This window comes from Amblyomma mixtum, chromosome 2 (assembly GCF_055824585.1).
Source record: "Amblyomma mixtum isolate Tamu chromosome 2, ASM5582458v1, whole genome shotgun sequence".
Classification (NCBI taxonomy): Eukaryota; Metazoa; Arthropoda; class Arachnida; order Ixodida; family Ixodidae; genus Amblyomma; species Amblyomma mixtum.
This window is the reverse complement of record NC_143013.1, coordinates 35,404,230-35,431,502: the sequence shown is the minus strand read 5'-3', so window position 1 is coordinate 35,431,502 and position 27,273 is coordinate 35,404,230. Positions and strand designations below refer to the sequence as shown.

Here is a 27,273-nt window from a genome sequence, read left to right as displayed (position 1 = left end):
GGCAGCCGTTCCCGTCTCCGCGGCTGTAGCTAGAAAGCTAAAACACACCTCTTCTTTGTGTTTAAACATAGCATATTATTTAGGCCACATTTCTAGCATAACTGCACATTTTACACTTTAGAGAATCACAGCAAAAACAGTTGCTTTGATTACATTAGATACATCCGGTCACAAGAAGCACCCATAGATGGTGCCCATAGATGGTGAGTGTATAGAATTGAAACTGTGCGTACCGCAACAGGTGCGCCCTCATTGAAAGTCTTTAGAAAACAGGCTCTGCTTTTCAGCCGCGTAGTAGAGTAGTTGAGGCACCCATCAGGCTGCCATATTCTGTAAGGCAAGAGTCCTTGATCTAGCCATTCCAGGCCCTTATTCTTTAAGGATGACGCTATTGCTCCACTATGCGGCTCAAAAGCAGACCGCGTGGCCCGAAGTCTTCTGACCAAGGCTGCGCATAATAAGTCATTGATATCATAGGTTTCTGTTCCCGATCTTCGTGGAATTATACATAGTATCTGTTTGATTTATTACAATAATATGCAATTAGTCCCCTTTTCAAAGTAGCAGCCACACGTCAGAGGAGAGGAACACTAAACGTTGTGGACTAAACTACAACGATAATGATTGCCGTTCTCGCCATCACAGCAGGAAATGAGTTGGGAGGCCAAGTAATTCAGCAGTGCAAAATCACTAGGGTGAATGAGGGGCGGGGAGGTGTATTTGGCGGAGAAACTGCAGGAAGACTGCAAAACGTCGTGCAAAAAGAAGAGCAAAAGTAAAACGGAGAAGAGAATCCACATTTATATCTCTAGCTGCGCCTCTTGAGATAGCTAGAGAAAATCAACACTGATTGTAAGAAGACAGCAGAAAGTACTAGTAAAAAAAAACACAGAAACAACAAATCTCTTATCATGTCTCACTAGGAGAAGCATTGGGGCTTTCGCCATTCCACCTTGACAAAAAGGATTTGCCAGTCCGTAGACAGCCAGCATAGAGCCTATATATTGACCGTCCATTAAAATGTTTTGAAGAAGCGGTGCGTCCCACGCAGGCGCATTCAGCATAGCATGGTGAATACGACGAAGAGCGAGCAGTTCACGTTTTGCGGTATCCCAGCGGTTGTTCACCGCGTGGTCAAATTAGCCACGCACTCCACGCGGTCTGAAGATCATTTCCTGTGGTTGAGGCCTGGTTGTGATGCCGGTAACTTCGTCAAGGACATAGTCTGGACTGTCGGGCGGCGTCTCGACGGTGAAGTGCTGTAGGATGGTGGTGAAATAGATGAAAATCTCCATGTTGGCGATCACTTCGCCGGGACACGAACGCCTGCCTGCGAACGTCACGAAAAACAATGGTTGAGAGAAAAGAGAGAGAAAATAGTGAAAAACAGTGGAGAACAATGCAGTTTCACGTCTTCAACGGCCATTATGCACTTACGTTGTGCTTGCTAGTGTCCGCATGCACAAAAGTTTTCAGGATGTAGATTCGCGGAAAAGTATTTATATAGGCGTTGACTTGCTACCCAGTAGGCTGATATTTCTTCAGACAAAGAGAGCATCTATGTCACTTAGTCACTGAAGAAATTTCAGCTCATTAGCCTGCTTGGCCTCGCAGGAATATATACTTTTATGTGAACCTACATCCCGCAAACTTTTTTCTATGACTACGTTCGCCATGATCATGTAACTAGGGGCTGATTGCAGGACATTGGCATGATGGAGTCGAGAAAAAGGTGCGACACATTTTGCAATCACAAGAGCAGTTAATAGAAGAGGAACAGATCTCATAAAGAGGGTACAAAGCGCCTATTGGTCTTCCGCATTTGTGGCGACCATGCGTACCAAGGCGGAAAGCTGGGCTAGTTGGTGTGTCATAGTTAATTAAAAGACTAGCGCATAAAACTAGGACAAAGACAGAGAAGGAGTCAGGACGAGCGCTAAACATCAACTGAAAACGCGAAATTAGCTCCTGAAGCACCTTGCGCTGCCAAAAATTCTATCACATCTTTTGAGTTGCGCACTCGAAAAGGGTCTTATACGTCTAGTTGGCTAAAGTGCTCTTGTAGGTATTTTTGTAGGGAGTGCGCAACTCAAAAGATGTGATAGAATTTTTGGCAGCGCAAGGTGGTACTTCAGGAGCTAATTTCGCGTTTTCAGTTGATTTTTAGCGCTCGTCCTGTCTCCTTCTCTGTCTTTATCCTTGTTTTATGCGCTAGTCTTTTAATTAACAATTGACCATGCGTAACCACGACACTCACTAAACGGCGGAAAATATACTCCCCCTGAGTAAATTGCGCGCTGGTTGTTTCGATGTAAATCTATGGAACTCTTTCGGTTGCATGTTTCTCTTTGGCGCTCTTACCATAAGAGAAGGGAATAAACCTCTCCGGCTTCCGGGGTCGTGTGCCGTCCTCTGCGAGGAAGCGCTCGGGCCGGAAGACTTCCGGGTCTCCCCAGTAGGATGCGTCGTGGAAGATGGACCAGTGCGAGCTAATCACGATGGTGCCACGAGGGAGGACGTAGTCGCCCACCTTCACGTCCGCAGCGGCACTGCGTTCAACAAATTGGAAAGAGGGAGTCGATACTCGATCATCAGCGTCATATACGTACGCATATGCACATGGAAGAATGAACTGGACAAAGCTTCAGCGTGTACGGGATACTTGGTAAATGCGAAGTCCGCATTAGAAAAAACCCTTCAGTGTATTGCTGAGCTCAAAGGTACACTGAGAGCAACTGCATCTAAATTTTGTTATGGGTAAAAATCGACGCTATGGCTCTGTCTAGCCATGGTCATGTTTGCGAGGCGCTATGTTTGCGCGGATAGCGCCTTGCTCGTGGCGCACACCGGCATAAAGAATAAAGGATAGGTAGAATAAAGAATAGTTCACACTTAGAACTCGGCCGGTTCACTCCGTCCGCCGACGCATAAAGACCGTAGCTTCTTAGGACAGCTAGGACTCGTCGCCCTTCAGAGTGGTGACCTGTATGATGAAGGGAGACGCGATCTAGCGGTCTGTGCAAGCTACAGGGCGTCGGCGGTCGAAGCGAATAGGTCGAGCTCTAGTTACCAGCTGTTCTTTACTCTACTCTGCGCGTGGGCCCAGTAGCCGGTGACGACGTGTGCCACGAGCTATGCGGTACAGATTCGATTATGTCGACAGGCCCGCTGCTTAACCCCCAGGGGGTATGAATTATTCCGGAGCCCTCCCCTACAAGTCTTCTTAGCCCATGTGCCGCTTCGGGACGTTAGACTCCGCAGTTCGCAATTCTGTTCCTCCCCAATCCTTCCGTTTATCTTTGTTTCGCCCCATGTCTTCCCTGCCCATGTCATTTCCACCGGCTGGTGATCGCGGATACACGCATCGCGGAGAGGAAAAATACTAGACTCACCACCGCATCACATTGAGCGGGAGGACGGGCTTGTAGCGCATCACCTCCCAGATGAAGGCCTGAGTGTACGGCAGGCGATTGCGGTCGCTCCACGACACGTGCGACTCCCGACCGTCTTGGAGCACCGCGTCTATCTCGGCCTGGACGCGACGCTGCAGGTGGGGCTTCACTACGCACATGAGCAGCAGCCACTCGATGGAGGAGCGCACCGTCTCGCTCCCGGCGCCAAAGAAAATTGACACGTTGCCTCTTAGACGACTGCCTGCGACACGGCGTGGGAAGCGTCGTCTTTGTTTGGCACAGTGTTTCACTTTACTTAATACAGATTGTTTACTAAAACACTATAACGACTGCAGAGCATGGGCTTTGATAGTTCCTAATATGGCTACGTAGGTATATATTGTTCAAGTATCCTTAGTAATACTGGCTGATTACTAGGGAAAGTTTCGTAATTAACTTTTTATGCTTCCTTTTACCCAAATCTGCATAGAATATATTGAAACAGCTTTCATTGAACGCTTGCAGGCAGCTGCCGGTCAGCGAAACACATTAAAGCAGCGCATGGATGTATAGTGTCAGCCCCAGAGAACTTTGGGTATTTTGAGCTGTAGCGTGATGAAAAAACGAAGCGGGTAGTTAACCCCAGTGCAAAGAAAAAAAATGAAGAAACTGACTCACTATTTTACATGCGATGCTGAATGTAGATAAAACCCCGTTAGTTCGGATTTCACGCCACAGGGGGAAATTTCCGACTGCCACGCAGTTTTTCACGTAAACATGAAAAAAGAAAAATTAATAGCTGACCCCTTCGTGCGAGAAATTTACATGATGACATCTATTCTTTGCAGTTATGCCAAATGGTGTAGTGCGCGCATGCTGTAAGATTGATCAACACAAAGGTCGTCCACTTCAGGAATGAACAGCCTCCATTTAGTTGTGGGCAGACACCCCGAAAAAAAAAATAAAAGCGTAACTGCGTACACACACCACGTCACGTAAAGCGATTAATCGCTTCTCGACGATACGAAGAACTCTGACAGTACTCTCCGTGACGCGCACGCAAAATAAACAAAGAAGAAAACGGTGGGGCGCAGCCAAAAATAAACTCTATCAACGCTCCTCTATCCAGCAGTTCACCGCCTGTGTCTTGGCCACACCCCCGTAGTGAGTATGTGCCAATTTATTTGAGGCCAACCAACCAACAAAAATTGCCCCGTCTTACTCCTCGGCGGATGACCATAACGATAAGTACGGCGCTTTTATATAGGATGTTCAAAGTTAGATGTTTCAGGATTTTTGAAAGAAATACAGAGAGTAGAACACAAAAGTTGTTTCTGAGCATGGTATATGCAGCCAAGTGGACGCTAACTGTGAGGATAATTGTCATTGTAATATCAGTGATTAAATAATTGCAATATTTAACTTTTTGTTTAGTGCGGTTAGTACGCATGCTTATATGAGCGTTGTGTGCGCTACGCATTTCGTTTTCTCAAAAACTAATATTTAATTACCAATATACATCTCTTTGTCACTACCGCCGCGTAGCTCAGATCAGGATTGAAGTGTGCGCTGACAAAGGGAGCCAGTTCTGTGCGTTTCCTTTCATTTCCTGACTTTTGCGCACACATGGAACTTGGTGAAGACAGCGATGTGCAATGCACAGCGCGAGATTGTGGCAGTTCAACTCGATGGGTGATCGGATGCGGTGATTGTGTAATGCTCTCGTGCAGTGGCCTGCTGTGTTCGCGCGCCGATGGAGGTTGGACGAAGGGGATGATTTTTTTTTCATTTATTGAACCCTCAAGGCCAAAGGCATTAAAGAGGGGATGTTCAATGTACAGCGCGAGAGTCCTGCAGTTTAACACGAGGCGTGATCGGCTGCGTCGACAGCGTAGTGCTCTCTTGCAGTGGCTAGTGAAGATGATTCGAAACCCAGTCGAGGTAATATTTTTTTTTTCTGTAGGCATCTGAAAGGCTTTAGACAGACATCGCCTTTTTCAGTACGGTTAGTGAAGTGCTTTCGAACTAAAAAACAACGAGAGTTGCCACATGTCAAGTGTAACAACGCTTTACTGCGCTGAACAGCGTCGTTCTGTGTGCACATGTTGTTGAACATTGAAACTGTCATGAGACAAACACTAATGAAAAAGAGGGTAGCAAATTAACGTGTGAAATTTTTTGTTTCTGTTTCGAAAGACCGCACATGCTATTGTGCGTGAGCACTTACGCGTAAACATCTTGCTCCCTCCGTTTTGCTGCTTCATCTCGCTGAGGAAGCTGTCAATGTAGTCCCGGACAATGCCATCCTGGTAGGTGTCCTCGTGCATGATAATTTTAGAACTGAAACAAGAAACAAAATTTAATGCGATAAATACTGATCATCCGGATGAATCTTTTTATGTGCAGAAGTAAACGTGCTGGCATTTATTACCAAAAATTAAGTATCCAATTTTTTTATAAGCCGATTTTTCTCGCAGACATCTGCCGTAGGGACATGCAGGACAGCCGATAGTTGTGTTAGCGCCGACTATGCGCACTTTCAAGGAGCTGACATCGGAATGAATGGATAAGCGAAATTTTATTTGATTTTTTGCTGTAGAGATAATTCGAGCTTGAAAACAATAGAAGCCTGTAATTTTTGGCGAGTCTTTCAAACTGTGTATCCTCCTAGCTTCGTTTGGAAGGCGGGTAGTTTTCCATTACTGAATAAATGCACTTAAAAAAAAAAATTAGGTTGTCGAATCGAATTTGTTTGCTCGCTGTCACCTAGTTGTTAAGTACTGAGATATATTCGTGAACGGAGGGCTGATAACAGCGTTATGTAAGTGATAAATGGCCTTACGGCATCTACGTATCGTACACGCTGTCCTACTGACCGGAAATGCCCGCGACTTCTGAACTCTTCTGTTAAGGCCCTTTCGTAACGGAGTAGAAACTTCCGTTACCGCCGATAGCAACGGTCGCAAAGGAAGTAATTCCCGCCTTGCTCTGTGTTTGGATCACTTCTGACGTTCGTCATTAGTATGAGCAACGGGTGGGGTTAGAAGGGCGTTAGGTAGGCTAAAAGAAGGACATGATATCCCCATAACCTGCATAAGAGGTGCACGTATCTACCTAAGAGCAACGCGAAAACTCGTAAACAGCGGTAATAGGATGCAGCTAAGAAGTTGGAAATGCTCCATCTAATGCACTCCTTCCATTCTATCGTTACAAAGTGCCTTTGGCCTTCACGGATCACGTTAATCAAGCGCACACTCATCTCTTTCCTACTTTCTTTGTCACAAGTGGCTGCCAATGGATTTTCTCCTTGTACTTTCAGTTTCAGGGCCCTTCAAGGCCACGATTAACAGCTGAAACCGTCGCCATCACTATTATGAACATTATCATCATGATAGTCATCATTATCATAACCCGGGTTACGTCCTGTGCCATGGAAAGAGTTTTACCTGTGATCTCCAAATAGACAAGGCCTACGTCAGCAGCGGCCATACTATCCGTGAAAATTCTTAATCTCACGTTTGATTATCATAGCAATCATAATCACTATTGGCGCCCGTATTTTCCATCGCTTACATGCCTAGCCACAGCTTTCGGAGGGGAAGTTTGACAAATGCATTGTGAGGCGAGAAATAGGCGCAGGAATGTAAATTTAGCAGTACACAGTGACATCCCATTTCACGGCAACATTTATTAAAGACACAAACCAATTCTGTCGATCTCTGAGGAGCGATAGCGCGTATGTGTCCCAAAATTGGAGAACGCTTAAGCTTCGCCTTCAAGAGCAGAACGCGAAGGCGTTTTACTTGTCGCCGTCCATACTGCCGCCTCAACTGCGGTTGCGGCGCACGCGAGCTCTCCTTTTCAATCCTCCGACATGTTATCAGGCATACGACGCAGCTGGCGAAGCGAGCGGAGGCGAGCGCAACGACGAGGCAAGCGGTGTGACGTCATACCAAACGGCGGCGGCGGCTCCGCGGCGAGGCGCGCGGTGTGACGTCATGCCAGATGGCGCTGCGAGCGCGCGGCAATCGCGCGGCGTCCGCCAGCTGCTGCGGTTGCTAGGCAACGGCTCAAGGTCGGTCTCTGTGCCTCCTCGGAGCACCGCCACAGCGAAATGGCAAGTTCGTGGCCAATGTAGCTTTCGCTACAAAAGAAGAATGTCTGTATATGGCAGTCACTCACTCTGCGAATTCCTCTCTGCGGGCGAGGGCGTCCCTCAGCTTGTAGCAGGCGCCCACGCGGAAGAAGACGAGCAGCTTGCGGAGCCAGAGGCAGAAGTTGACTGTGGCCACCTGAGCTGCGAGCGCCGGAATGAGCTCTACCAGCTTGTCTAGGTAGATGCGCTCGGGGTCATCGTATTCGAAGCGCCGGCCGAACACCAGCGCTGAGATGATGTTGGACATGCTGGGCGTGAGCAAGACCGCGGGCACTACGGGCTTGCCCTTGAGGGACTCCAGCTCGCGCGTCAAGTAGGACACTTCCTCCTGCGGAGTGTTTTTCCAATGAAAAAAAAAATCGGATAATTAATCCACCCCAACTAGTAAAAATGCGTAACAATTGGAGCCTATGAAAGACATTAGAAAATTTGTGAGAAGAAACACTTTGGAAAGAATTGAAATATATGGTGCTTGCCTTGCACCAAAATGTGTAATTATTCAAGTAGCGGATTTCTCAAGAATTTAAGCTTTCTTGATGAATTTAAAATTGTGGTAGGACTCGGGAGTTTATCTGTTAACTTTATTCAATTTTTTTCTCTTCAGCTGATATTATTTCCACTCTATGTATTAATGAAATTTTCTGAAGATTTATTCACGCTTCCAAGACATAATCACTATAGAATCAACCGAAAACAATTTACATCAGGCAGGTCATTGGACTCTCAACAATTAAGTTTATTAATTTTTAGATCCAATGTAATTTGGGAATAGCAAAGTCGAGAATTCGCGACACTGAAAATTTGGTGCACTTTACGTTACCATCTTAAGTTAATAAACATGAGCAGCTTGTACGGTGGTAGCTGAACAAGGGCTTGAGAAGATGTGCTGATTTCATTTTCAGCAAAATCTTGAAGCACTTGACACAGTGGTAAAAGGTGACGTTGTCATAGTACTCGAAGTCTTCTCTTTTCTAGTCCTCTCATTCTTTCCCACTAACACAAAGAACAAAACTCGTACTACCAACTGACTTTCATCGGAAACGTCAGACTCACGTGTATGTGCGTTTCCATGGCAGGCGTGGCTATGCCCAGGTTCTTGAATGTCTTGAGCGAGAACCGCCGCTGCTCCCTCCACACTGGCCCATTCAGCACAATGAGGCCTGCACGAAGAATTAATGTTAATAGCGTAAAGTATCCTTCCGTGCACGTCCAAAACAGTTCTTGATCTGGAACGAAAGTATCCCGGATCACGACGTACCACACTCGCCGCATCGTACCAAGAAGCACGATACACCATGTATATATCACGATGTGCCAGGAAACGACACACAACAAGACCAAAGAGAATCATCAAGCAGTGCTAAGTTAGACCCCAGGAAAACCTCTACCTAGTTAGACAGAGGTGTAGTATTGTATTCGTTATTTTTTCTTTTCACTGCATCTTGGAAATACGTGGCCAACATTCTCGGACAAAAACTTTGAATATTGGAAAATTGTAAGACTGTTCAAGAAATATTGAAGGTAATGGTCCAGTCATCTGATGTGCAACAAAAATCTTTCTTTTAAAGTGTTTCCAATGATGGCATGGAGCAGTTAGGACTGCCATATTAAAACCAATGGGGAACGCTTTTGACTGCAGCAAAAACGGTAATAACAAAAAAAAAATACAAGACTGCCATCGTGTAGTGTGCGGATATATTGATTGTTACAGTTAAATATTACATTATAAGAACAAATTGCGTTCACAAACTGTTTCCGCTCAAAATTTCTTTTGTCCAGAATTGTTGGGTAGGCAAAACTAATCGACATCACCTGCCCTCTGCATGCAGGGGTGCGTGTAGGAAAGAAGCATGGATCCTGTAACCATGTTGTTGTAGGCATATCGCTGATATTGTGTCGGGCAGTGGCCTCAGATTTCACGCGCCCGTAACAGCGGCACTCACTTTCTGATTCTTCGTAGGTACTGAAGGGCACCTCTTCTGGCCTGTGGAGCATCGCGTCCTGCGCGAAAGCTTCCTTCACGGAGTCGAAATCGCACAGGAACGCCACGTACCGGCTGCCCGCGCTAAACCTGCAGGCAGGTAGAGTTGGAAGCTAAAGTAAAGGTGCAGGTACAAAACTGGAGGGGACACGTAAGGTCCACTGTAAGGATATGACGGGGTAGCGCTAATGGGTTATTACCGATATATGCAAAATTCCCCCCCCCCCCCCCCCCCCACGATTAACTGATGTAAAAAAAGTGATAGCGCACTAATATGCTCTCAATCAAAGACAAATTATGTCAGTAGGTTTCGTGCAACATTTGTATTAAATGCGACTGATGTCAGTAATTTGCACGGTAACGACGGTACACTGCAGTGCTAGGATTTTTATTTATTTATTTTATTTGTACATGTACCTACATTCTACATTTGTACATGTACCTACATTACAGTGGGGGGTGTGATACAAAGCTTTCATTGCTTTAGCGTCGAGGAAAAAAGATATACAAAAGAAAGAAAGCAATGATATTTCAAACATTTCGGCGAGGACATAAAAGCAGCAGGCGCAAAGAAATATGGTGTAAATGAACGTTAAAAAAAACGGTAAAATCGCGGCACACACTGCAAATATAAAATCTAAAACATGTAAAGAGCAGGGATAATTCGCACAACACTTGAGATACAGGCCAGCGATAGCAGATTTAAAAAAGTGCAGCCTTTAAAGCTGCCGTAAATTCTGAATCTGATACAGCCATAGCTAAGCCCCAGGGGATGTCGTTCCTTGACTGTGTGTTCAAAAAATGAATGTGAAAAACTGAGCTGCCGGCTGTTTCTTTAATTTTATTGGGGTGATCTCGTCGCTGTGATATGTACGTAGGCGGGAAAATATAGGCATGCTTGTTCATTACAATGCGTTTGTAAAGCATTCCTCCTAAATTATGCGCCGAAAAAAAAAAAGAACACGGGGTACGAGCAAAAATACCCACCCGAACACGTTGCCGTACTTCTTCCTCAGGGCCTCGACGCCGTGATGGTCCTTGGGCATGAAGGGAAGGTAGCCCAGGAGGGGCACTCCGATGGGGCCAGGTGGCAGGTCCTTGTGCAGATTCGTCTTGAGAATGTTCCACAGGTACTGCACCAGGATTGCCCCCACTCCCGCCACCAGACCAGCAACGAGGCATTTCCAAAACGCTGCCTGCATCGCTCCGTCCGCTGTCTTCGTCAGTTTTTCCAGTGGTACGGTCTGTGCTAGAAATCTGAGAAGGCTCTCGCTATCACAATTCTAATAGTAAGTGATCCGGACGGCCCTTCGAAAGAAATGTGTGCAAATATTACTATAGGACAAATACAGTTTTCTCTCATTGTCAGTGCAAGGGCTAGCCTGTCTTCTAGGCGAGGACTATTACACGACATTCTTCGCGTTGTTTACGCCCTTTGAACGCCTGTGTACACGCACCACAAATATACGGAGGAACAAATAAACATCGCAGAATGTTATCGGGCTGCAATTACTCAAAGCGAAATCATTGCCATCCTCTGTTAAACATTTCCTATCCGTGTAGTCCTTTATATTACTCTTTGCTTAAGACACTTTCGCAAAGGAGTTTCATCACAGACGTGGAGTGAATACCGCTCCCACCCAGGTGGCATTCCTGCAATAATGAATCGTGTTCTGAGTTAAAGACCAAGCAGGAGACTCCAGTCTCTCGTGCAGCGTCGACCGACACGTGACTAGGTACCAAGTAAGTCTGCAAAGGGCTGTTCTCCAACCTGTTCATTTGCATCCAACACCTCTGTAACCTGCTGAAACTTTCGATTGCACCGTTTCACTGCCGACATAGTACACTGAAGCGTAAGAATCTGTAAGCTCCGCTCATGCAAGATCTCCTCGAACATATTGGGTGTGAACTGTGGTCTGTTGCTCATTGCATATAATCCGCAAATCCTTCGCCGCTGAATGACCCTCATTGGAAATCGACAACAATATGCGACGTGACTTGATGCCGATGCAACACGGGTTACTTAGAGTGGTCCTCGATCAATGTTATGTATCTACAGCTTGAAGGTGCCCACTCGAATGGTCGTACAATGTCCATCTCAAGCTTAGGCCATGATCTTCTTGGAAATGTCACGGATTTCAAAGGCGGGAATGGTGGCTTAGCAGACATGTCATGTATTCTTCTACTCCAGCGTTCGAAGCAAGCAGCTCAGGCCCTCTTTAAGCCGTCGAAGTACAAGGTAGCTATTCCAGCCGACAAACTGCAGTACAAACCTGACTGTGTTGGTTCTCGTGAACGCTATATTTTCACGTGTGTTTCGTTTTATTTTTCTAGTGTGAGGGGATGTTGTATACCATCTAAGTTTTATTTGCATTTTGCCTGTGCACTGTTCTATCATCATCAGCACTTCTTTGCCTTCTCTGAAACTCCAATTCCTGGCTGGAAAATAAGCAGCATATAATGCTTCCCTCGGAGCTTGTTTATTTCCACCGTCAGATTAACGCAGAGTGCAAATACGTACGCAACAAACAAGAACCGGTGGGTAATTCACTGCAGCCGTAATTTAAGTCTACAGTGCAGGTGGCTTCGCGAAATATTCAAATATGCGCACAGGCTAAACAGTGTTATGATTTTTTTCAGTGTTGTGTCGTGTCGTTGCACTGCTCGTTGATTTAAGTATAGTGACTGTGTTCGTGATCATGGTTTTAGAACAAATGCAGACACACGCACTTTTTGAAAACGCCTTGAGAGCCGATTAAGTAGTGTTAAAATAACAAACAGTGCGCAATAAACACTAGATGAAAAAAGAAAGTGTGAATATCTAAAGATTGAGCGCTAGCTACAGAATGATGAAACAATTTAGGTTCTGTTAGAAATAGGCACGCAATTAAGGAATAAAAACGTGTAACATGGAGTGTAATATTCATCCATCCAACTTTTTATTGTCGTACAATTCTAACGTCTTCTGGATTTCTTGGAGCCGCGTGTACGATGGAGTTTGGCGTTGCTGTTCACTATTTGTTGTGGTTTATATTATCTGGTTAATTATTTTACTTTTTTCTTGGAACCATTGAAGGTCGCAAAAGAAAACCGCAACGAATAGAGGAATGAGAAAATCGCAGCACTGTCAGGACCGAGGACACACTCATCTCAAGAAGGCAAAAGCATGCATAGATGGAGAAAAACGAGCAACATTGGTAGGCTCAAACTGACCTACTTAACTTGGAATACGTTATGTCTAGAAGCCAAGTCCTAGTAAGCAATGCAGAGCCGTGTAGTTGGGTTATACGTCCTTTAAGCTACGCCTTCAAGAGGTGCTTCGGCAACTCGGTGGCTGTTCTGCCTCCGGATATCTTTTGCCACTGAAGTCGCTTCGTTGCGGAAGTGACGAAGAGGCTGAGTCTCAAATCTTACCGCAGCTCTTCGTCAGCCCATCCAAGGACTTCCAGTAATGGCGAGCCATTCGGTCCAAAGCTCTCATAGCTGCGCGTGAAAGCGTTGCGTGCTAAAATTTAGGCGACAGAGGGAGTACGAGAGCGCGGCGCCATATATACAGGGTGCTTCACCTAAGACTTTACGTAATATTTATAAATAGGTTTTTAGTTAGAAGAGCGCAGTTTTTCGGCATAGCATTGTCAGCGCTGTAGTACATCAGAATACAGCTAAGACGGGCCAACTAGTAGGCTGGTTAACTAATATTGAATAGTTAACTTTTTAACTATTACTATTTGGGTTCTTAATTATTATGAGGCATGTATCCCACACTCTAAGTACTATCCATATCAGTTTCTAGAATACCGAAAACGCGATTGCTCTCGGCCCTGTGACCCAACAAACTTTGGGTACATTGCGTCAAAATACATGCGCTTTCGAGCAGCTTGCAGGCACAGCAACCTCTCGAGTGCATGCAACTCGTCGAAAGAGCCAGAATTTGTTGGGTCAGAGCCGAGGGTATCCGCATTTCCGAAATTTGAAAAGCTGATATTGATATTGCTTATGGTGGGCTACATGCCTCTCAATAATTAATGAGCGTCTCTCATAGCCTTAGTTGCTTTGGGACGTTAAACCCCATAAACCAACCAACCAACCAACCAATAATTAATGAGCCTAAACACAATAGTTAAAATGTTGACCATTCAATATTAGTCAACCAGCCCTCTAGTTAGCACGTCTTCACTTTATTGTGACGTAATACACCGCTGGCAATGTTATGCCGAAAAAAGTGCTCTTCTAACTCAAAAAATTGGCGGGGGCTTAGGTTTGGTTAAGCCTGGTAGGTTGCGAAAGCAAAAGCGCAGCGCCTCCAACAGAAGGAACGGAGAGCGCCGCGCCTACAGGTCACGCGTGGCTACCAGCCGCCGCTGCGCGACGACTCGACTTGGTAGCCCATCTATCACCCTGGTATGACGTCACGCTATGACGTCATTAGGCATGGCATGACGTCAGAGGTCATTCTAAATGTCACGCGTGGCTACCGGCCGCCGCTGCGCGACGACTCGACTTGGTAGCCCATTTCTCACCCCAGTATGACGTCGGAGGTGATTCTAAAGGTCAAACGTGGCTACTGGCCGCCGCTACACGCAAGGCCGTTCATGAGCGTAGTACTGCTTTCGCAATAAAAGCCTATTTTTTAAAACTGTGTAAAGTCTTAGGTGAAACACTCTGCATAAAACAGAGGCACAGAGACGCGTCGCAGAGATACTGTGTGGTATGGGCGCAAAACAAGGTCCTAATCAGACATTTACTTCAGCCCTAACAACGAGAATGACCTTTATTTACGCTACTTCGGTGTGAAGCCTTAATACGTTAGTCCAGCTGCGCGAAATTCCCAGTGTTGCAGCAAACGCCTTGTAGAAGTCGTCGACTGTCATGTAGCGGAATATGGTAGATGGTCGCTTTACGTAGTTATAATGTAGGGCAAACGGAGGAGCTCGTGTTATCTATACACATGTCATTGTGATAACGAATAAGGCTGCGTCTCCTTCTGAAGACGCATTGCTTTTATCGCACGCAGTAAAGTATGCACGCGCTGAGTGGACCTTTTTTTTTTTTTTGCTACGAAGTACGTTTTTCGCCGAGTCCTTGACCGGCTGCAGGAACAGCAGGAAGGTCTCGCTCGCTGAGGTTGTACTGATATTGTAGTTTCGAGTTTTTGGACACTTCCTTTGTCTACTATACAATTATGGGTATTCCGAGGTAATCGACAAAGTTGAACCTTTCGTCACAAAATTGCACTGTTTATAATCCGGACACCTTGTAGATAAACGCAGTTTATTCCTTGTGCAGGGTTTTAAAGAAGTGGAAAGTTTGCAAGCAAGCACTCTTGTCAGGGTTGGCTGGAACGCTTAAATGGTTCTGGCGTTTACTGAACACGATGGCGCGAATTCGATTTCCAGTCACTACAGCCACAACACAAAGGAGGCGAAAGGCAGAAACGCTGATGAACTTAGATACTGGTGTACGTTTGGATGACCAGGATCCCAATATTAATCGGGAGCAGGGCACTACGGCGCAGCCCATTGCCGCTGCCTGGAATCTTGGACGCGAAAATTAGTTTGGTTTATCAGGGTATAACGTCCCAAAGCGACTCATGCTATGAGGGACGCCGTAGTGGAAGACTCCGGAAATTTCGATCACCTGAGGTTCTTTAACGTGCACTGACATCTCAAAGCTTAATTTAGGGACAATGCAGCGAACTATGGAAAGAAAAATGGTAGGTGTAACGTTAAGAGATCGGAAGCGGGCGGAGTGGGTGAGGGAACAAACGCGGGTTAATGACATCCTAGTCGAAATCGAGAGGAAAAATGGGCTTGGGCAGGGCATGTAATGTGAAAGCAAGATAACCGGTTGTCCTTAAGGGTACTGGAGTGGATTCCAAGAGAAGGCCAACGCAGCAGGGGTCGGCAGAAAGTTAGGTGGGCGGATGAGATTAAGAAGTTTGCGTGGATACGATGGCCGCTACTGGCGAAGGATAGGGTTAATTGGAGAGACATGGGAGAGGTCTTTTCCCTGCAGTGGGAGTAGTCAGGCTGATGATGATGACATCGCACAGTACACGGGCCTCTAGAATTTCGAGAATGTACTAGGTATATTAAGATGCACAGTCTTTATTTAGGTTTGCTTCTCGTTTGAAAATTAAAAATAAAAGGATAGCGGTGCCTAGAAATATATTAAATTATAACGGCACACTAAAACAGGACCATGTGCGTATGATTTCAGCATTAGAGATAGGTCAATGAAAGCGGGAAGTGAAAATGAAAATCTAGGAGATTTGAGCGCCTGCGCGTAAGTCTGCCCATCACCTGCCTTTGTTGCAAATGTAGAAAACCAACAAACTACGATTGCCAGCAGTGGGAAGTCGCTTCTGGGAGCTGGACTCTCTTTCGGACTGTCGCGGAAGTCGCTACAAGCTTAAGCTCTTTTTGTGCATTTTCTGTCCTGAGTCCTCGTGAAGCCTGAAAATGCGAGTTCCCAGTCCAGAAATTATTTACAATGGCCTGAACGCGTGCCAGCAGCGAGCGTTGAATGCGTATTTCATGGAGAGTCGGTGCTCGTTCTTCTGTCATTGGTCATTACGTTTTTATTAGAGCCAAAATTATGATAATTGGTTTTGAGGGAAGGAAACGACGCAGTAAGTGTCTCACTTATCTCGGTGGACACTCAAACCGCGCCATACGGCAGGGATAAAGAAGGGAGTGAAAGTGTAGAGGAAGAAAGAGGTGCCCTAATGGAGGCCCCCGGAATAATTTCAACCCCGTGAGGAGCTTTAACCTGCACTCAGTAGACGGCTCAGTAGACGAGCGCGTTCACTACTGAGCCACCGATGCAGGTAATTATTCTTGCCTTGAGAGGGGAGATTGATGTTTATGCGTCACATGTATACCTTGATTTATGGCCCTTGCCGGTTCCACTTTCATTAGAGTGTTGGCTTAATTCATCTCATGGCCTCGGCTGCTGACCCATAAGGCACCGGTTCGATCCCGGCTGCGGCGGTCGAATTTCGATGGAGGCGACATTCTAAAAGCCCGTATACTGTGCGATGTCAGTGCACATTAAAGAACCCCAGGTGGTCGAAATTTCCGAAGCCCTTCACTACGGCGTCCCTCATAGCTGAGTCGCTTTGGGTCATTACACTCCCCCCTCCCAGGGAAAAAAAAATCTCATGGCTGTCATGATGTAGCTAGGACATTCTCATCTTGCCCTTTTAAGTTACTGAAAGCGGAGTTCTTAGATAAACTGACAATCTTTAGTGTACTTTAATGTCATTTCAGTGTTGCGAATTAGCTTCAAGTGCCACAATCTGTATTTACGGCACGCATATCTTTGTGTACAAGTCTCAAGACAAAAGATAAGTGTCAATGTACAGCTTTCGTGTGGTTTGGAATAACACTGCACGCGATACCGCCGCCTGAAAAACAATGACTGCACCCACTGATTGTACGCAGGAGCTTATCTTTCGAGTGCTAAGACTCGAGCGAGCTGGATGTTTCCCCTCTTTTTTGCATTTTTATGATATGTCATTTGCTTCAGCTCAGCCTTTAGGAGGAGTACTAAAGTGGAGCACGGCTCCATATCGGTGTACCGTGCGTCGAAGTGATTGAGTTCGTACACAGCTCCGGGAGTCGATATTCGGGCGGGATGCTGCAGTTGTATCGTCGCGGGTCAGACGGCGATTATCTGGCTGAAGAAAAAAGATCCGTGCCTGTGCACACAGAGCCCCCATGCCATACGGCTATTTTCGTCCAGCTATTGCTGCGGCTATTGTCGTTAGACAACGTAAGAGTCCAACTCCGCATACCAAAAACCTGCTTTCACAGTAAATGGCCACCACACAAAAGTATGAATTATAAAGCAACGAGCAGCGCGTGGAATAATTACCCCGGGCTGCATGCTTTTACAGTGGGACTAGTAACTTGCAAGCACTGTTAGCCTAAGCCACGCTTTCCGGGTCTGTCCAGGGCATGCAGCAGTTGCCGGTGCTTAGGGGAACCAATGGGCCGTGTAACGTAATGCGCTAAGCGCTCGGGGACAGATTCGGGTACTTGGCTAGAGTCGACAGACTCGAGCAATCGTTGACGATGTGAAGTATTTGCTCGGTTTCTCTACTCTTAGAGCTAAATGCGATATCTACAGCCCGCAGAAACACCGAAGCTGTGCACTTCTATAGTAGCTGTGATTTACGAACAGCAGCGTGAGGATAAAGCTAAGCATGCTTTCAGTATTGCGATCTATTTCCTCTTTCTGCAGAGGAGGAGAAGAGCGTAGAAGAGCTTTGATGTACGGTCCTACGTGTAGCCTGATAATCCACGAAAATGGTCAGGAGCGGATTTATGGGTTCTGTTTGAGCGAGTGGTTTAAGGGACGGGGGTGGGGAGGGAGGGAGGAGAGAAGGAGAGGGGGAGGTGGTCCCAATTGAACTATGTATTTGTTGGACTTCTTTCGCCGCTTAAAATGGGGACAAGAATGATTTTATGCATTTATGGGGGGGGGGGGGAGTCGTCTCCTCCTCCTTCATGCATAAATCAGTTCCTGAATATGCTGACAAGAGCGGTCACGAGCCTCTAACAGTGCCGTACGTACCGTACAATTCTAATTAACGTCGTGATATAACTCTACGTGCTAATCGGACGTCAAAAATGACCACCGGGTTTACGTCATTTAAAACAGCGGAAGTGAATTCTCTCCTGTGAGATTGCAGTGAACAAGGCGTTAGGTGTACGCGAAGACGCATTAAATGCAGTGCAAACTTGTCATTGCTAGTCGATAACTCAATACCATTCTTGTATAGCAAAATGTAAATCTATGCCTAAAATCACGGGAATCAAAGGAAAATGTCCCATATTGAAAGTCCGTATCAAAAAAACATTTTTGGGCGTAAATGACCCGACATTTTTAATAAGGCTTACTACCTTCACTTATTCACTCCTGTCTGTTTTGCGCCCAGGAACAATAGAAGGGCACTTGGGCTGCTCCTTGTCAGGTGAGTGGGCAAGGAGCAGTTTGTCTCTTGTTTCACTCTTGCCGCAATGCTGTTCCGCGCTCTAACTCTGCTTGTGTTTGGAGTATCCGACAGTTGGAGGCGCCTATAAATCTCTTACATCTCCCTAAGTAATAAATTGTCTCCTTGTCCACTGTGTCTTTCTTGTGCTTGTATATTGTTGGACTTGCTTAGTGCGTAGAAATATGCATAAAATGTCCCAGAAATAAGTTCTCCTTCAACTCCTTGTGCAAATTCTATTGCCGCGAATTTGATATGTGGTTTGTAGGCAATATACCGGGTGCACTAGCTAAAAGTATTGAATTTTTAAAAGTATTCGCAGAGTCTTGGATAAGTGAAACCGACTGAGTACTACCGAGGGCAGTGTGGCTTAGTCAGCAGTATTTTTCGCCCGTAAACTTACTGAATTAATATGCAGACTAATTAGCTAACTTGTTGAATTCGGTGTGAGAAATAAAGTAAAACTGCGGAAGTTATCAATCGCCTTGAAAAACAGCCGGCCGTAAGGCTTGAACCGAAGTGCCATCTACGTAAGGGAGGTTTTTTACTGACCTTGAGGAGATGCTCCTAAAATACAAAAGCTTTCACGTGAGAACTACGCTACTTATTCCTAACACCAATAGTAAAAAGTTTAACTGATTAGCTTTTACTAATTAACTCACTTTGGAGGCCGAAAAAATTACTGCAGACTGGACCACACGACTTTCAAAAGTCCACACCTGGTTTCACTCTGCTAGTACACCGCGTATGTCTTAAAAGTTCGGTTACTTTTAACTGGGACACCTGCTTTATAGACAGCACACAGGCTCAATGCGGTAGGGGAATCTGTATCCCTTGGTCCTTCTGATATATATTTGAGGAATATTGGTAAAGAGATGTGGCATTAGACAGCTCTCGCATGAGCATGTATGGTACTGCTCATAACCTTCAAAGAGACACTCAATGAGAACACTATGATATTCGGACCGCGTTCCTTTAGTCCTGTCACCATCTGCACCTCGGCCAGTCTAGTTGCTGTTGAGCCTTTTTTCTACTTAAGATTAATGCAGCATCTGCCTGGCCAATCACGGTAGGTTCTGTACACCTGTCTGCATTAGAATCCTGCCGCGAAAATCATTTTTCGATTGATGTGCGATTCAAGTCCACGTCTCAACGGCATGCCACTCGCTATTGCTGAAAACTACGGTGGCACATTTTAATATTCGCAAACGCTCTTTTCAGATCTTTTTTTTCTTCAGTAATAAAGGAACACAAAGGATGAACTGAGGTCGGACTGTATCAATAGATTACCGCGTTCGAATGAAGAAGAGGCTGTTTCACCAAAACAAGCAGAACCTATAAAATAATGAAGTACAATTATCGCTGCCACCGGCCTTTTTCGCAAGCGAACTGTTGTGACGTCAAGACAGTTTATTTGGTGCAGTTTGAACATTCGGCTCTAAACAGCGAGCACAGGTACCTTTCAGTCGTGACGTTACGAGGTGACCTCACTTGAAGTTACGTCACAAGTCCCTTTAAGGGCAGGAAGGTATTCCGCTGTAGAGGCGGGGCGGAACGTTGGTTTCCACAGCGGAAAGACTGTAAACTATACGAGGTCTGTTAGAAAAGTATCCGACCTTTGGCCGTAGAAAAAAACTTGCATAACTGGAGCGTTCCAAACCTAGTCATCTTCAAAGTAGTCTACTTGGGACTCCACACACTTCTCCCAGCGGTGCTGCCATTTTGGGAAGTATTCCGAAAAGACCCCTTTCGGAATGGAGTTTAGCTCAGCTGTCGTTGCAGCCATAATGTTCTTCCTTGTCTGAAATCGCGCTCCTTTCAATGGATTTTTTATTTTGGGAAGCAGCCAGAAATCGCAGGGGCCATATCAGGAGAGTAAGGAGTCTGTTGAACTACAGGAGTCTGGTTTTTCGCCAAAAAAGTCTGAATCAAGTGCGAGGCATGTGCAGGAGCATTGCCGTGATGGATGCGCCACTTTCCTCTTGACCTCAACTCCGGGTTCTTGCGCCGCACAGCATCACGTAGGCAACAAAGGACATCCCTGTAGCACTCTTTGGTCATTGTTTGACCCTGTTGAGTGCGTACTCGTGGTCTGCCACGCAGAGGGTGTCAAAGAAAGCAGTCAGCATCACTTTCACATTGCTGCGCACTTGGCGGGCCTTCTGAAGTCTTGGTGACGTGGAATGCTTCCACTGTGACGACTGGGATCTGGTTTCCGGGTCGTACCTGTACACCCAAGACTCGTCACCAGTTATTATGATGTTGATGAAGTCGGGGTCACTGTTTGCGGAATCCAGCATGTCCTGTGAGACTTCAACACGAAGCTGCTTTTGCTCCACCGTGAGCAGCTTCGGCACGAATTTCGCCGCAACTCTCTCCATGGCCAAATCTTCGGTGATAATGGAATGTGCGGAAATATTTCTCATGTCCACCTCTTCCTCAATTTCTCGGATAGTCACGCGACGGTCCCGCATCACCACAGCGTTCAGTTCGGCAATGACCTGCTCATTTCGGCATGTTTATGGCCGATTGGAGCGTGGCTCGCTCTCCACCGATGTGCGGCCATCTTTAAATCAATTGTACCACTGCTTAATCTGTGTGCTGCTCATAGCATCGCCACCGAAAGCCGTCTGAATATTCCGAATGGTTTCCACTTGGTTGTCATCCCGTTTCTGGCAAAATTTGATGCAGTAGCGCTGCTCCTGTCACTCCGCCATTTTCCTTGCAATAAAAAAAACGACGAGAGCACTGCGCACCGCCTCACTCAAATGCTGCATCCCAGCGACTGACGCTATCGGCAGGCGGGAAAAAATTCGTGCATGCGCACGAAGGTTCAAGGTCACGTGATGCAAGCGCGCTTGTTTCATATCCATCAGGTGTTCGCAAAAAAAAATAAAGTCGGATACTTTTCTAACAGACCTCGTATAGTTACCTACTGCATTCAGGTGCAGAAATGTGCACAAATCTGTTTAAATTGGTACGTTTTTTTCTTCACGACAAAAGCTGCAAAAGGCTTTTCATAGCTGAAGCACTAACCTTCATCTTGAATAAATAGGGATGGCCACGACTGGGATTCCAACCCGCAGCGGCGCAAGCAGATCAGCTTCGCTGGCCACTACACGAGAGCGCTATGCCACGGCCGCAGCCGACACGCCTCGTATTAAACTCCAACACACTCCCGCGCTCTGCATTTTACATCGTCGTCCTCATCAACTTCCTTCTGCGGCGCGGAAAGATCAGATCAGTTTAACCTGGGTCAGAGCTTAGCCTGAGTCTAATATAGTCGCCGGACGTGCCGATGAGCCAGCAAGTCAAAGCTACGGGCCAATCAGGCTTAACACATGCTTTCGCAGGTCTGCTGTGTTTAATTACGTTAAAACCCTATCATTTTCTAGTGCGAGGTGTCTCGCTAGCGAAAAAGCAGTCTTGTCTGGGTATGAAACCTCGGAGCGCAAATAAACTAAAATCAAACACTCTACAGCCGTGAGTAGCTTTCGAACCTGAGACGACGTGAACAGATCCGCTTTTGTTGGCCACTGCACTGGACCGCTGCACCATCGACTCGATGCGAGTTGAGCGCGCTACGTCATGAATGTTACCGCTGCCGAATATACCGCCTGCTAAACTGGAAGCCTCTCGCGCCGTGCTTTGCGTGCCACCCTATTCATCAACTTCCATTTATGCGTATAGGATCCAAAACCTAAGCCAGAGAGAACAACGAAGTGCTTGAGCACCGAATTCTTATTTGGATTATGTTCCTAGGTAGCGAAACAGCTGTCTAGCCTGCGGGTTAATTAACGGAAGAGCCACCTGCCACAGTTGACAGCTGGCAAAATAGAAGAAGGAAACCTTCCATTTTGTCTTGTAGTGGAGAGGTGGGCACCACAGAAGACTGAGATATAACGAAAAACCGGGATGTAATGAAAGTCTTGAAGTGCTCCTCATTACTTCTTAAGCTGATTCGAAAGGGCGCATAGTTTCAAATTTCCTCCGGAGCGATAAAATTGATCGCCCTAAATTTACAAAGATTAACGACGATACACAACGTTAAGCGAAATGACTGTGCACACCTACGTCGCATTTAGTTTAACGAAGTAAATCGATGGGTTAATTTTTTTTGGTGCCGCAATACCAGAAATTATTTTGCTAGGACCAAGGTAGGAACGACCCCCAAAATTTCCCGCATGCGAGCACACAGAATTGTCCCAAGTAGCTCACCGTGGTTGAGGGTCGTAGGGACTGGAATAAAGGTAGTCATAGGCAGAGTTGGTGCAGTTCTAGTCTGTCGATCTCTGGGGGAATGAGACGACACCTCTCGTCGTGTGAGGGTGTCGCCAACAGGTACACAAAGGAAGCCGTCAACAGTGCCAGGGATAGCAACAACGAGATAGCATTGCAGCAGTGACGCACAGCTTGCTTTGTTTAGCATTGATGTCTGCGCACCTATTTATAGCTTTAAAGGGCGGCCACCATGTGCAAACCGCATGACTTTTTGTGTTGATCCGGACGTTGAGTGACAGTGTCACTGCTGGGACTAATACGGCATTTCCGTCGTTTCTTTAAAGTCCTTGTTAACATTCGGAGTTGTCTCTGATACAACTGACAACTCATCTCGGTACTGCTCGAAGAGTGATTTTTATTTGGCGTCTGGACAGAATCAAATCATGCAGGCTCTTTTAAGCCTTTAATTGTAGGGTCGTTTACAGTTACGAAACGTCCAAGTAAGAAATGTATTATTATTATTAATGTAGATGTTTCTTGGAACACGTGACATCTGCATCCACCTTTTTACCGAAACTGTCGGCAGTAGACCTGGTACGCATAATCTTCTGCTTCAAGTGTAATAAACCGCCTGATTTTTATGGTATTGCATTGTCTCTGCCTTAGAGAGATTTCGTGAGAATATCCTCCTTTTTGTCCTTAACAGATTCTTTAGGACTGCTGCAATTCCGAGTATGTTAAAGTAATTCCGAGACCTCTGAATAAGAGCGGCGACAGAGAGCCTTGAGAATTACAAACCCATATAGGTTGTACCAATACTTTTCTAAATTTTAGCAAAATTTATGCTAGAGGGCGGGCCATCATTTTTGAAAAAAAAAAATCTGTTCTGTCTAACGGGCAGTTCGGTTTCATTGGAGGTCGTGAAACTCTCACACTGCTCGAAGAATTTTAAGATTTGTGCGCAGCTTTTGATCACAATCTATTTGGCTCCTGCCTGTTCCTAGATATCGCCAAGGCTTTTGATACGGTAAACTGCGAAATATTATTGTAGAAATTGTACCTGCTTGGTTTTAGAGGACCATTTCATGTCCTTCTGAAAAGTTATTTACATGATCGCTCACAAGTCTTAGCCATTGATAACATCACAGCCATTAGCAGCCGTCAAATTTTGAAAACTGGGGCTCCTGAGGGGTTCATTTCTCCATGACTCCATGTCAGCGATTTCGAATTATTTGGTCTTTCAGTGCACCTACGATACGCTTTTACTTACGAAGTACTTTTCCTACAAAGATGCGATTGCTTTGCTATAAGAAAATATCTGTAATGTAATGAAACGACTTTCTTTGAACATTCTTTTGGGAAACCAACAAAAAAACTAAATTATTTTCTTATAGAAGCCCGTTGAAGACAGCTGTATTGAGTGAATTTATTCTTTTTTTCACTGCCACACAATGATAAAGATTGACATTGCCCTCCACTTGAAAGTGTCCATTATATGAAATATCTGGGTGTTGGCTATGGCAATGGTCTTTCGTGGCACAGTCACATGGCATACATTTGGGGCAGATTACGTAGCACTGTTCGCAAATGAATTGTTCCTTCCTTTAGATGCAAAAAGGACAATCATGAATGCGCTTGCAAATAGTGTTGTAAGATATGGCATCACAAAGGGCTCCACTCTTAAGGGTGGCATGACCGTGCAGATACTCTTCGAAAACGTATGTTGAAACGTACTGCCTATGAATATTCCTTCTCCTTCAAGTTAACTTGTTTAATTGTCTTGGCCTTCCGACCTGAGAGCATTTATATTAACAAACAGTTCTTCGGCACTTCTGGAATCAATCAATCAATCAATCAATCAATCAATCAGTCAATCAATCAATCAATCAATCAATCAATCAATCAATCAATCAATCAATCAATCAATCAATCAATCAATCAATCAATCAATCAATCAATCAATCAATCAATCAATCAATCAATCAATCAATCAATCAATCAATCAATCAATCAATCAATCAATCAATCAATCAATCAATCACAGAAATGAGCGCACAACTCAATAAAGCATGACGACTGCATGATTACATTTGCATTACCGTTGTTTTCTAGTATGCACTCGTTGATTTTGGTAAGTTCGAGAGCTCGATGACGAACCATTCCAGGTTGTAAAACAAGCCTTCTCTCAACCGCGACCCTTCAAAAAAATGCGCGGCAGTGCAATACTGGTGTTGACATTAGATTTGTAAAGGAACTGCAACAGAAATTTGGACTTCTCTACTTCTTCAAGATTTCATTGGCCAGAGGAAGTAAAAGTCGAGAAAAAAAGCGTTCATGGTGGATTAATGTCAGTCGCGCCAGCGCAAAGGCAACATGCCAGTGGATAACATAAAGTGCAAGAAAAAAAGTTATGGAATTCTTTGCAGCAAGCTTCTCTTCTACACTGTGTTGTGCTCCATCAGCACGACTAGTGAAGATAAAAATTACTTCAGCCGCCATCATCCTTCGTTCTGGTCTTGCATACAAGTTCTATACCTGTGTTTAATATACCGTATTTACTCGCATAATTAACGCGCTTTTACCTCTGAAAAATCAGAAAATTAGGGGGTTGTGTTCAGTACAATAGGTAAAATAGTCAGAAAAAGTGTACTTGTTGACAGCGAAATTAGGGGCTGCGCTCGTAGCGCGAGTGCGTTCATGATGCGAATAAATTCGGTATTCAAGGCAGCTGATCAGGAAGTGATAATATTGCATTCAAGCATTATTATTTATCAATCATAACATCGGTAGCACAATAATTTTTGGAATATCGAATTTAGTGCGCGAATTTATTTTGATTATAATGTAAAACTGCTTTCATGTACGATAATTTTTACTTGCACGTTTAGCTAGGCCCCATTTCCATTCAGTCTTTTTTCAATGGATTACGGTATGAGCCACTTCTGCCCTCAAGGCCTTACATGAAAAAAGAATATATTCCGCAGAAATAGGTTATAAAACAGTTTGTAATCACTTTAGCATGTTGACATCGCAAATCTTGACATGAAATAAATGCATTGGTGTAAAAAAACTTATCGTAAAGCTTAAACGCATTAAAAGCTAGAAGCTTAACAAAACAACGCTTTCTAAGGAATCGATCCAAAGATAGAACATTCTACATTTCATACAAGGTAAGCGAATACACGCTAAATTAAATGCAAATTCAATAAAACAGGTAAAACCGCTGTTGTGAAGCTCACATTCAAGGCAGTCTCACACGCACAGTATCCTGACAGAGTAAAATGCTTGCGACCATAGGAAAGCGGTTGCTATGAGAGATGCATACAGGGCAATCAGTGTGTCCCCGTTTTTTTTTTCTTGATACATATTTTTTTCTTCTAGATTTTTCATCATAGTAGCTGCTTAACTGTGTTTCAAAGCCCAAGCAGTGGAAGTAGCCACTGTAGCCACCTTTAAGTACCTAGAAGATCTGTCCGTGAGCATCTGACTTCCGCCATCGGCATCATCCTCAAACGCCAACTAGCCCCACTTCTCGCATCGTTTCCTATAATGCTTGCGCTGGCCTGAGCATTGCATTTGACTTCCACAGGCGAGGCGATGGTTCCTGGGGCTCCAAAACCGATCAGCGTGCCGCAATTTCAAATGAGGCCTTATGAGATGTTTCGCAAGTGATACAACGAGAAGCGACTGTTCCAAACGGGTGTATACATGGATTCTACACACAACACGCGCTGCAAACTATCATCAACTGCGGCACGTCAAGCAGAGTGCCACACGTTGCTTGACCAAGGCTTGCTAATGTGGGCTTGAGCTTTCTATGAGTAACAGTCAGATAAGTTCATTCATGCACACACTTCTCGTGGCCGGAAGACAAGTTCCTGTGCTTTTGGCCGAAGCGAGATGCCAAGCACTTCATCCAGCACCAGGCCCGGACCATCTTGCGGCGCCTGAACGTCGAAGTGCTGCAGTATGGTTGTGAAGTAGATGAACTGTTCCATGTCGGCGATCACCACTCCAGGGCACGCGCGTTTGCCTGCGAACGCCACCAAAACTATGGCTGAGAGAGAGAGAGAGAGAGAGCTAGAACAGTGAAAAGACCATCAACGCAGTCAGAGCCTTCAATCACTAATGTTGGTTTAAGTGGTGCATTTACTGGCTTTCGTTTCTATCTGCAGAAAGGCCATGGATTATGTATCTGCACCTTGCCTAGAGATAGATATCATGAGCTTGGCATGGGAAAAGGACGCGACCCACTTGTGAACCTGCCAAGTTGTACGTGTTTGAATTCATGAGCAATTGACAGAACACAGATAGCGCTCAAAAGTAGCCTGCGTGGCACCTTTTGATGGCGGTACTACTGATATTACTTTCACCTATTGTGGATACGTTTTGTTTTTATTGGCCACGCCGAACTCATGACCAAGTACACACCTTGCGGACACGACGGACATATTTTGCTTTTGCCACCTCCCCTATTCCACTGCCTTTATCCCCTTCCCCATATGCGAGACAACCAACCGGACAT

The 27,273-nt window shown here is 45.4% G+C and overlaps 1 protein-coding gene across 1 annotated transcript; it reads right to left on the bottom strand.

Annotated features, from left to right (window-relative positions):
* Positions 1 to 776: 776 nt before the first annotated feature.
* Positions 777 to 26,751, bottom strand: LOC149358969 (cytochrome P450 2J4-like). Its single transcript, XM_089571145.1, has 9 exons — positions 26,603 to 26,751; positions 10,517 to 10,786; positions 9,492 to 9,619; positions 8,602 to 8,708; positions 7,575 to 7,876; positions 5,616 to 5,732; positions 3,393 to 3,650; positions 2,362 to 2,549; positions 777 to 1,330 (listed from the first exon to the last, which is right to left on the bottom strand). Exons 1-9 carry the CDS (start codon positions 26,683 to 26,685, stop codon positions 1,140 to 1,142), a joined length of 1,644 nt encoding a protein of 547 aa, XP_089427271.1. The 5' UTR covers positions 26,686 to 26,751; the 3' UTR covers positions 777 to 1,139.
* Between the last annotated feature and the right edge of the window lie 522 nt (positions 26,752 to 27,273).

Bases quoted from the DNA above. Each gene is read 5' to 3' on its own strand.
- LOC149358969 (XM_089571145.1), bottom strand. From the start codon at position 26,685: ATGGTCCGGGCCTGGTGCTGGATGAAGTGCTTGGCATCTCGCTTCGGC. The intron at 8,709-9,491 runs GTGAGTGCCGCT...TTCTTCGTGCAG, and splicing joins TACCTACGAAGAATCAGAAA to GCCTCATTGTGCTGAATGGG. The intron at 1,331-2,361 runs GTAAGAGCGCCA...TGACGTTCGCAG, and splicing joins GTTTATTCCCTTCTCTTATG to GCAGGCGTTCGTGTCCCGGC.